Genomic DNA, 11,360 nt, shown 5'->3' with positions numbered 1-11,360 from the left:
AGAGATGCAACATCGAGAGAGCGAGAGAGAGAGAGAGAGAGAGACAGAGAGATGCGACATCGAGAGAGAGAGACACTGTTGAGGTGGAGAGAGAGAGAAAGATAATGTTGAGAGAGAGAGAGAGAGAGAGAGAGAGAGAGAGATGTTGAGGTAGAGAGAGAGAGAGAATGTTGAGGTGGAGAGAGAGAGAGAAAGAGAATGTTGAGAGAGAGAGAGAGAGAGAGAGAGAATGTTGAGGTAGAGAGAGAGAGAGAGAGAGAATGTGGAGGTAGAGAGAGAGAATGTTGAGGTAGAGAGAGAGAGAGAATGTTGAGGTAGAGAGAGAGAGAGAGAGAGAGAGAGAGAGAGAGAGAATGTTGCAGTAGAGAGAGAGAGAATGTTGAGGTAGAGAGAGAGAGAGAATGTTGAGGTAGAGAGAGAGAGAGAATGTTGAGGTAGAGAGAGAGAGAATGTTGAGGTAGAGAGAGAGAGAGAGAATGTTGAGGTAGAGAGAGAGAGAGAATGTTGAGGTAGAGAGAGAGAGAGAATGTTGAGGTAGAGAGAGAGTTGAGGTAGAGAATGTTGAGGTAGAGAGAGAGAGAGAATGAAGGTGTTGAGAGAGAGAGAAGAGAATGTTGAGGTAGAGAGAGAGAGAGAATGAGAGAGAGAGAGAGAGATGTGTTGAGGTAGAGAGAGAGAGAGAGAATGTTGAGGTAGAGAGAGAGAGAGAAAATGTTGAGGTAGAGAGAGAGAGAGAATGTTGAGGTAGAGAGAGAGAGAGAGAGTTGAGGTAGAGAGAGAGAGAGAGAGAATGTTGAGGTAGAGAGAGAGAGAGAATGTTGAGGTAGAGAGAGAGAAGAAAAAAATAAGAAAAAAAAGTTATGAAATCTTTTTACGTTGCATGTTGGAATTTACAAGGATTTAAGTCCTCTGCTTTTGGACTAAAGAGCAGAAACCCAGACTTCCTGAAAGAAATTGATGATGTTGATATTGTAGTACTACAGGAAACATGGTGCAGAGGTGATGTTTCCACTGGCTGTCCAGTAGGTTATAGGGAGATAATCATACCATCAACTAAATTAAAAGGTTTCAAACAGGGAAGAGACTCAGGGGGAATGCTAATATGGTATAAATCTGAACTAATTCATTCAATCGAATTGATCAAAACAGGAGAATTCTTTATCTGGTTAAAAATCAACAAGGAGGCTGTCTTGACAGATAAAACCGTCTTCCTCTGTGCCACATACATTCCCCCCTCAGAGTCACCCTACTTCAATGAAGAGAGTTTCTCCATTCTAGAGGGGGAGAGGAGTCACTTTCAGGCCCAAGGCAACGTACTGGTCTGTGGAGACCTGAATGCTAGAACAGCAGAAGAACAAGACACTATTAACAGTGATGGGGACAAACACCTACCAGGAAGCAACAACCTTTCCCTCCCCACATACCCCCATAGAAACAACTATGACAAAGTGAAAAACAAAAACGGAGTACAGCTCGTGAAGCTCTGTGGAACACTGGGTCTGTACATAGTCAATGGTAGGCTGAGAGGGGACTCTTTTGGTAGGTACACCTACAGCTCTGTGGAACACTGGGTCTGTACATAGTCAATGGTAGGCTGAGAGGGGACTCTTTTGGTAGGTACACCTACAGCTCTGTGGAACACTGGGTCTGTACATAGTAAATGGTAGGCTGAGAGGGGACTCTTTTGGTAGGTACACCTACAGCTCATCCCTTGGCAGCAGCACTGTAGACAACTTCCTCAGCGACCTAAACCCAGAGTCTCTCAGAGCCTTCACAGTCAGCCCACTGACACCTCTCTCAGAGCCTTCACAGTCAGCCCACTAACACCTCTCTCAGACCACACTAAAATCACAGTGTATCTGAGAAGAGCAGAACCCAACCATGAAGCCTCACGGCACAATAAATTACATGGTACAAAACAGGCCTATAGATGGAGTGCAAACAGTACAGGCATCTACCAAAAAGCAATTAGTAGCCAAAAAATACAATCTCTCCTGGACAACTTTTTAGCCTGAACATTCTCCTACAGCAATGAAGGTGTAAATGTGGCTGTTTGGAACATAAACTTTATGTTTGACAAATTAGCCTCCTTGACTAATTTAAAGAAGCTTAAGATCAAACCAGAAATAACAGATCATGAAAAATGGTTTGATGATGATTGCAAAAATCTATGAAAGTCATTGAGAAATATATCTAATCAAAAACAGAGAACCAGACAACAAAAATATATGCCTTCAATATGGGGAAACTCTGAAGCAATACAAACACACCCTAAGAACAAAAAAGGAACAGCACATTAGAAATCAGCTGGATGGAATTGAGGAATCCATAGAATCAAACCACTTCTGGGAGAATTGGAATAAATTAAACAAACCTCATCATGAGGAATTGGCTATCCAAAATGGGGATATGTGGAGAAATCACTTTGCAAACCTCTACAGCAATACAACAAAGAGCCCAGAACAAAAAGATATACAAGAAACAAACAGACATCTTCTCTCTGGGATGAGGAGTGAAACAGGGCTGCCCAATAAGTCCAACACTATTTAACATCTACATGAATGAATTGGTAAAAACATTAGATGAATCGGCAGCACCTGGTATCATCCTACACAACACTGAAATCAAGTGTCTGCTGTACGCAGATGACCTGGTGCTGCTGTCTCCCACTAAAGAGGGGTTACAACAGCACCTAGATCATCTTCACAGGTTCTGTCAGACCTGGGCTCTGACCGTTAACTTAAAAAACAAATATAATGATATTCCAGAAAAGGTCTGGAAATAAGGATGACAAATATAAATTCTATTTGGACACAGTTCTATTAGAACACACCAAAAACTACACATATCTAGGACTAAATATCAGCAAAACAGGTAACTCTCACATGGCTGTGAACGAGCTGAGAGACAAAGCAAGAAGAGCATTCTATGCCATTAAAAGGAACATCAACATCGAAATTCCAATTAGAATCTGGCTCAAAATGTTTCAATCAGTTATAGAACCAATTGCTCTATACGGCAGTGAAGTATGGGGTCCAATCTCTAATAATGAATTTACCAAATGGGACAAACATCCAATCGAAATACTGCATTCAGAGTTTTGCAAGACTGTATTGCAAGTGCAAAGAAAAACTCCAAATAACGCATGTAGAGCAGAATTGAGCCAATACCCCCTCCTCATTCAAATAGAAAAAAGAGCCATCAAATTTTACAACCATCTAAAAACAAGTGACCCCAAAACATTCCATCACACAGCTCTACAATGTCAAGAGATGAAACAAGAGAAGAGTCCCCTCAGCCAGCTGGTTCTGAGGCTCAGTTCACCAACCCAAACCAACCCCATAGAGCCTCAGGACAGCACTCAGAAAATCTGGCCCAACCAAATCATCACAAAACAAAAATAAAAATATATCACCTATTGGAAAGACACCACAAAAAAATCCAAGTAAACTTCAATGCTATTTGGCTCTAAACAGACAGTACATGGTGGCAGACTATCTGACCACTGTGACTGATAGAAAACTGAGGAAAACATTGACTAGGTACAGACTCAGTGAGCTGTGCTCACTCTGCTCCAGGGGAGAGGTAGAGACAGAGCTGCATTTCCTATTACACTGTGACAAATACTCAGACCTAAGAGAATATTTCTTTCCCAAAATTATAATTCAAATCAAAGAATTTGAAACTATAAAAGATCAAATAATCAAATATTTATTGGGTGAAAAGCCAAAATGTGCAGTTTTGGCAGCCAAATATGTGTCCTCCTGCCACAACCTGAGGGACAGCCAGTGAAAAGTGCAAAGTAATGTCGATAATATTTCCCATCTTGTTTTGTTTTGTCTTTCATACCACATCATGTGTCTTCTCAGTCATGTTGACACTGGTCTACTACCAGGTCATGTGTCTTCTCAGTCATGTTGACACTGGTCTACTACCATTGCTTTAATGTATTGTTGTTCTCATTAATATTGTTGCTGTAGTTGTTGTTAATGGTAATCCCATGTCCACTACTACTATTATTATTGCTGTTGGTCCCACCATTTATTTACATATAAATATATATATGTGTTACATATAAATATATATTTTTTTTATATATTTATATTTTTTTAATATATATATTTTTTCGATATGTATACTTTGACAATGTAAGTAATAATGAACTTGCCATGTCAATAAAGTCAATTGAATTGAATTGAGAGAGAGACAGATCCAGATGGGAGGTATTCTCTCTCTTTCGTCCAGACATCCAGATGACAGACTCTCCTCCTCCAGCTGTAGGATAAGAGGTGGATTACACACAGAGATGGAGGATTCACACACACACACACACACACACACACACACACACACACACACAAACACACACACACAGAGGAGACAGAGGGTGTTCCACTAATCAGACGCTGAAACATGGTGCTCATTGTTGCATGCCTATTGACCCTCTCATCTGACTGTCATGTGGCGTTAGTTACTAGACTAATTGGCTGGCTATTATTTCTTCTGTCTCCCTCTCTCTCTCTCTTTGTGTGTGTGTGTGTGTGTGTGAATCTCCATCTCTGTGTGTAATCCACCTCTTATCCTACAGCTGTAGGAGGAGAGTCTGTCATCTGGATGTCTGGACGAAAGAGAGAGAATACCTCCCATCTGGATCTGTCTCTCTCTCTCTCTCTCTCTCTCTCTCTCTCTCTCTCTCTCTCTCAACATCTCTCTCTCTCTCGTTGTCACATCTCTCTGTCTCTCCCTCTCTTTCACTCTATCCCTCTTCCTCTCCGTCTCTCTCAAACTCTCAGTCTCCTCCCTCTCTCCTCCCTCTCTCTCACTCTATCCCATCGCTCTGTCTCTCTCAATCTCTCCCCCCTTTCAGTCTCCTCCCTCTCTCCCACTCTCTCTTTCTCCCTCTCACTCTCTCTTCTTCTTCACACACATCAATAGGAAAACGGTGTACTATACTGCTACAAACTATAGTCAATCTTTCATTCCGTCTCCGTCTCGCTCCCTGCTGTTTTCACCCCCCCCTCCCCCTCCCCCTCCCCCTCGCACACAAGATGAGAGAATCAGCTAGTTAAAATGGATACGCCATCCCCTCTCTCTACAGACATCCTCCATCATCACGCTATTAATGGTTAGGTGCGTCTTACACGTTATGGTGAAAACATCCTTATTATGCCTAGAGGGAGCGGAGACGTGCTTCACAGACACAAACACACACATAATGTCTCGGGAATCATAACTCCTCGATTTAACAGCAATTACCACAGCTGCTCAGGAGCAGCATGCGGGGAGGAGGGTAAGAGGAGGCGGCAGCAGTCATCAAAGTAATAACAATACTATTAAATAATAACTCAATCACTTAATAATCACAATCATTCAATCACAGGGGATGAGGACAGAGAGGGCGTGAGGGGAGATATATATATACTGTATATATTTATATAAATATATATAGAGAGAGAGAGGGAACGAGAGAGAAAGAGAGAGAGAGAGAGATAGGGAGACAGAGACGGAAAGAGGGAAAGGGAAAGGGAAAGAAAGAGAGAGAGATAGAGGGAGAGAGAGAGAGAGAAAGGGGGAAAGAGAGAGGGGGGCGAGAGAGAGGGGAAAGAGAGAGGGGGGAAAGAGAGAGAAAGAGAGAGAGAGGAACGAGGATAGTTGGTCTATTATGACACCTGTCATTACTTTGTGATTACATCCATGTCGCCTGCTGTGGACTCATTCTGTTGTTCCTCTCTTCCCCCTCGCCTCATCTGTCTTTCTTCTCCTCCTCCCAGCTTCTCTTCATTAAACCAATTCAGAGGGACAGTCAGTCGACTCGTCACACACATACATGTAGGCACCTACACACACACACACACACACACACACACACACACACACACGGCCACCCTCATCTTCCGGCCACCCTCATGTCCAGAGACCGCCACAGACCGGGCAGTGGGAGTATCATGGTGTTAGTAATACTCCACAACTGGAAGACAGGACACAGTGTAGTGGAATAAAAGCTGTCCGTTCGAGAGCAGGAAGCAGGGAATGGACATTTACTTCATTCTAACCACTTAGGAGTGCAATTGCCTTCTACCCAGAGCCTACTGAATGAAATATGTTAGTTTGAGTGTGTGGATCTGCAGGGCATTCTCTTTTAGATGTTAAATGTTGTGCTCAGCATCGTATCAAATGGACAGACAGACAGACGGCTCCACTGTTGTTTTTCCCCTTCTATTCCCTCCCCCCTCCTCCCACCCCTGTCCCCTCCAGCCATGTCAACATCTGCACAGCCCTAGCAAGGCTAAACATCTAAACAGCTGACTGTTTTCACTGTCACACCACATAGCCCTCAGCACAGCACAGTACAGAAACCCACAGTAAAGGCACACAGTAGAAACTAGCAGCACTGCTTACAGCAGTAAGCACAGCAGGAGCTCCAACTCAAATGGTCACTGGTGTCTATCTGTGAGTTTGGGAGGGAATTCACGTGTCTGATTTGACTGTTTGAATATGGTGTCTGAATCGATGCCATATTCCCCAAAACAAACATTATGCATTTCAGTATATTGGGAATGTCATTTGATGTTTCCTTTCCCACACTAAGAAAACTAGACATCGGTGATTGCTGACAAACCCGAGCAATCTCAACAAACACACAGAGACAAGTTAAAACCAACAGAGAGTGTATCTGATGAAATACGTTGTTTTAAAAAAAAAATGCTGACTGACTGTCAATCCGTAGCGGACAGACACTATCTGATAGTTAATATCGCTGACGTTTTTAAATATAGATATTTGAGACTGACATCTACTAGGGCAGCTACTGTTGTTCAGAGGTCCGCAGAGACCCAGCACAGAAGAGAGATGTCCAAACGCTCAAGAACTGTGGACAGTGTTCAGGAAGATTCAGCACCTCCATTCAGTACTGTGTGTTAGAGTGTGTCTGAGCATGTTTCGCTATTCCACGAACCTGTTTCCCGGGAGATCTGTACGAAGGCCTCGACACCGCTCTCGCCGTAGTTCCCCTCAGAGGCGAGCGTGGACACGTAGTTCCATCCCATCGCCGTGACGATGTCCATCATTGCCTGGGCCTGGTAGGAGTCCGGAGGTACGACGCGGGAGAAAAAGTCATACCTCGTGTTGTCACTGAGCTCTGGGGCCGTGGACGCATAGCTGATCTGAGGGATCTGAGGAGAGAGGGAGAGAGAACAGAAAGAAGGGATGAGTTGGGACGGAGGAGGAGAGGAGAAGGTGTTTAACAGGTTAGAATGTGCATCTGGAGCCAAGGACACGTACAGCTAATATGAAGGGATTCTGAGGAAAGACAGAGTAAGCAGAGAGAGAGAGAGAGAGAGAGAGAGAGAGATGAAGGAATGCATTGAGAGATGAGAGTAGAAAGGGTGTCACTCTCCAGAGGATAGGGGGACAGAATGAGAAGGTAATTACTGATAGCATGGCACTGAAGAAATTGAGATAGATTACACTAGCCAGAGGTCATACTCCATCCAAGTGGTTTATCAGAGATCAGACAGCCCAGCTGAAAGAGCCTCAGAAAAGGAGAGAGCCCAGCCAAGGTGCCTGAGACAGACAGGCAGAGAAACAATGCAGGAGAGCCCCAGACAGGAGACAGGTTGGAGTGTGAAGGTAGGCAGGGAGAGGCTGGATAGGGAGGCGGGCAGAGAGAGGCAAGGATAGAGAAATAGAGAGGCTTGGATTGAGAAGTAGAGAGAGGCTTGGATAGAGAGGGGCTTGGATAGAGAGGTAGAGAGAGGCTTGGATAGAGAGGTAGAGAGAGGCTTGGATAGAGAGGTAGAGAGAGGCTTGGATAGAGAGGTAGAGAGAGGCTTGGATAGAGAGGTAGAGAGAGGCTTGGATAGAGAGGGGCTTGGATAGAGAGGTAGAGAGAGGCTTGGATAGAGAGGTAGAGAGAGGCTTGGATAGAGAGGTAGAGAGGGGCTTGGATAAAGAGGTAGAGAGAGGCTTGGATAGAGAGGTAGAGAGGGGCTTGGATAGAGAGGTAGAGAGAGGCTTGGATAGAGAGGTAGAGAGAGGCTTGGATAGAGAGGTAGAGAGGGGCTTGGATAGAGAGGTAGAGAGAGGCTTGGATAGAGAGGTAGAGAGAGGCTTAGATAGAAAAGTAGAGAGAGGCGTGGATAGAGAGGTAGAGAGAGGCTTAGATTGGAAGGTAGAAAGAGGCTTAGATAGAAAAGTAGAGAGAGGCTTGGAAAGAGAGGTAGAGAGAGGCTTGGATAGAGAGGTAGAGAGAGGCTTGGAAAGAGAGGTAGAAAGAGAGAGGCTTGGAAAGAGAGGTAGAAAGAGAGAGGCTTGGATAGAGAGGTAGAAAGAGAGAGGCTTGGATAGAGAGGTAGAGAGAGGCTTGGATAGAGAGGTAGAGAGGCTTGGATAGAGAGGTAGAGAGAGGCTTGGATTGGAAGGTAGAAAGAGAGAGGCTTGGATAGAGAAGTAGAGAGAGGCTTGGATAGAGAGGTAGAAAGAGAGCTTGGATAGAGAGGTAGAGAGAGGCTTGGATAGAGAGGTAGAGAGGCTTGGATAGAGAGGTAGAGAGAGGCTTGGATAGAGAAGTAGAGAGGCTTGGATAGAGAGGTAGAGAGAGGCTTAGATAGAGAGGTAGAGAGGCTTGGATTGGAAGGTAGAAAGAGAGGCTTGGATAGAGAAGTAGAGAGAGGCTTGGATAGAGAGGTAGAGAGAGGCTTAGATAGAGAGGTAGAGAGAGGCTTGGATAGAGAGGTAGAGAGAGGCTTGGATAGAGAGGTAGAGAGGCTTGGATTGGAAGGTAGAAAGAGAGAGGCTTGGATAGAGAAGTAGAGAGAGGCTTGGATAGAGAGGTAGAGAGAGAGAGGATTGGATAGAGAAGTAGAGAGGCTTGGATAGAGAAGTAGAAAGAGAGAGGATTGGATAGAGAAGTAGAGAGGCTTGGATAGAGAAGTAGAAAGAGAGAGGCTTGGATAGAGAGGTAGAGAGAGGCTTGGATAGAGAAGTAGAAAGAGAGAGGATTGGATAGAGAAGTAGAGAGGCTTGGATAGAGAAGTAGAAAGAGAGAGGATTGGATAGAGAGGTAGAGAGAGGATTGGATAGAGAAGTAGAAAGAGAGAGGCTTGGATAGAGAGGTAGAGAGAGGCTTGGATAGAGAAGTAGAAAGAGAGAGGATTGGATAGAGAAGTAGAGAGGCTTGGATAGAGAGGTAGAGAGAGGCTTGGATAGAGAAGTAGAGAGGCTTGGATTGGAAGGTAGAAAGAGAGAGGATTGGATAGAGAAGTAGAGAGAGGCTTGGATAGAGAGGTAGAGAGAGGCTTGGATAGAGAAGTAGAGAGGCTTGGATTGGAAGGTAGAAAGAGAGAGGATTGGATAGAGAAGTAGAGAGAGGCTTGGATAGAGAGGTAGAGAGAGGCTTGGATTGGAAAGGAGAAAGACAGAGGCTTGGATAGAGAGGTAGAGAGGCTTGGATAGAGAGGTAGAGAGGCTTGGATTGGAAGGTAGAAAGAGAGAGGATTGGATAGAGAAGTAGAGAGAGGCTTGGATAGAGAGGTAGAGAGAGGCTTGGATTGGAAAGGAGAAAGACAGAGGCTTGGATAGAGAGGTAGAGAGGCTTGGATTGGAAGGTAGAAAGAGAGAGGATTGGATAGAGAAGTAGAGAGAGGCTTGGATAGAGAGGTAGAGAGAGGCTTGGATTGGAAAGGAGAAAGACAGAGGCTTGGATAGAGAGGTAGAGAGAGAGAGAGGCTTGGATAGAGAGGTAGAGAGAGAGGGGCTTGGATAGGGTGGTAAAGAGAGAGAGAGAGAGGCTTGGATAGGGAGGTAAAGAGAGAGAGAGGCTTGGATAGGGTGGGAAAGAGAGAGAGAGGCTTGGATAGGGTGGGAAAGAGAGAGAGAGGGTTTGGATAGGGTGGTAAAGAGAGAGAGAGGTTTGGATAGGGTGGGAAAGAGAGAGAGGTTTGGAGGAGGGTTGGTAGGGTGGTAAAGAGAGAGAGAGGCTTGGATAGGGTGGGAAAGAGAGAGAGAGAGAGCTTGGATAGGGTGGGAAAGAGAGAGAGAGAGAGGCTTGGATAGGGAGGTAAAGAGAGAGAGAGGCTTGGATAGGGAGGTAAAGAGAGAGAGAGAGAGAGGCTTGGATAGGGTGGTAAAGAGAGAGAGAGAGAGGTTTGGATAGGGTGGTAAAGAGAGAGAGAGAGAGGTTTGGATAGGGTGGTAAAGAGAGAGAGAGGGATTGGATAGGGTGGGAAAGAGAGAGAGAGAGGCTTGGATAGGGTGGGAAAGAGAGAGAGAGAGAGGCTTGGATAGGGAGGTAAAGAGAGAGAGAGGCTTGGATAGGGTGGTAAAGAGAAAGAGAGAGGCTTGGATAGGGTGGTAAAGAGAGAGAGGTTTGGATAGGGAGGTAAAGAGAGAGAGAGAGAGAGAGCTTGGATAGGGTGGTAAAGAGAAAGAGAGAGGCTTGGATAGGGTGGTAAAGAGAGAGAGAGAGGCTTGGATAGGGTGGTAAAGAGAGAGAGAGGCTTGGATAGGGTGGTAAATAGAGAGAGAGAGAGGTTTGGATAGGGTGGGAAAGAGAGAGAGAGGAGGTTGGATAGGGTGGTAAAGAGAGAGAGAGAGAGAGGCTTGGATAGGGTGGGAAAGAGAGAGAGAGGCTTGGATAGGGTGGTAAAGAGAGAGAGAGAGGAGGCTTGGATAGGGTGGTAAAGAGAGAGAGAGAGAGAGAGGCTTGGATAGGGTGGTAAAGAGAGAGAGAGAGGCTTGGATAGGGTGGTAAAGAGAGAGGAGGCTTGGATAGGGTGGTAAAGAGAGAGAGAGGCTTGGATAGGGTGGTAAAGAGAGAGAGAGAGGCTTGGATAGGGTGGTAAAGAGAGAGAGAGAGGCTTGGATAGGGTGGTAAAAAGAAAGAGAGAGGCTTGGATAGGGTGGTAAAGAGAGAGAGAGATGCTTGGATAGGGTGGTAAAGAGAGAGAGAGGCTTGGATAGGGTGGTAAAGAGAGAGAGAGAGGTTTGGATAGGGTGGGAAAGAGAGAGGGCTTGGAAGAGAGAGAGAGGCTTGGATAGGGTGGTAAAGAGAGAGAGGCTTGGATAGAAAGAGAGTTTGGATAGGGTGGGAAAGAGAGAGAGAGGCTTGGATAGGGTGGTAAAGAGAGAGAGAGAGGCTTGGATAGGGTGGTAAAACAGAGAGAGAGGCTTGGATAGGGTGGTAAAAGAGAGAGAGAGAGAGAGAGAGGCTTGGATAGGGTGGTAAAGAGAGAGAGAGAGGCTTGGATAGGGTGGTAAAGAGAGAGAGAGAGAGAGAGAGTAGAGGGTGAGGCTTGGATAGGGTGGTAAAGAGAGAGGGAGGTTGGATAGGGAGGTAAAGAGAGAGAGAGAGGCTTGGATAG

At 45.3% G+C, this 11,360-nt stretch overlaps 1 protein-coding gene across 3 annotated transcripts in view; it reads right to left on the bottom strand.

Annotated features, from left to right (window-relative positions):
• The window catches only part of LOC112217165 (metabotropic glutamate receptor 8), a 362,177-nt gene that overhangs the window by 221,824 nt on the left and 128,993 nt on the right, over positions 1-11,360 (bottom strand). For all 3 annotated transcript variants that reach the window (XM_042300187.1, XM_042300186.1, XM_042300188.1), the window contains exon 3: positions 6,956-7,172. In XM_042300187.1, the coding sequence (XP_042156121.1) occupies positions 6,956-7,172 (217 nt within the window). The remainder of the gene's footprint in view (positions 1-6,955; positions 7,173-11,360) is intronic.

This window comes from Oncorhynchus tshawytscha, linkage group LG17 (assembly GCF_018296145.1).
Source record: "Oncorhynchus tshawytscha isolate Ot180627B linkage group LG17, Otsh_v2.0, whole genome shotgun sequence".
Lineage (NCBI taxonomy): Eukaryota > Metazoa > Chordata > Actinopteri > Salmoniformes > Salmonidae > Oncorhynchus > Oncorhynchus tshawytscha.
Note: the sequence above shows the minus strand (reverse complement) of the source record. Positions and strands in the feature narration are given on the sequence as shown.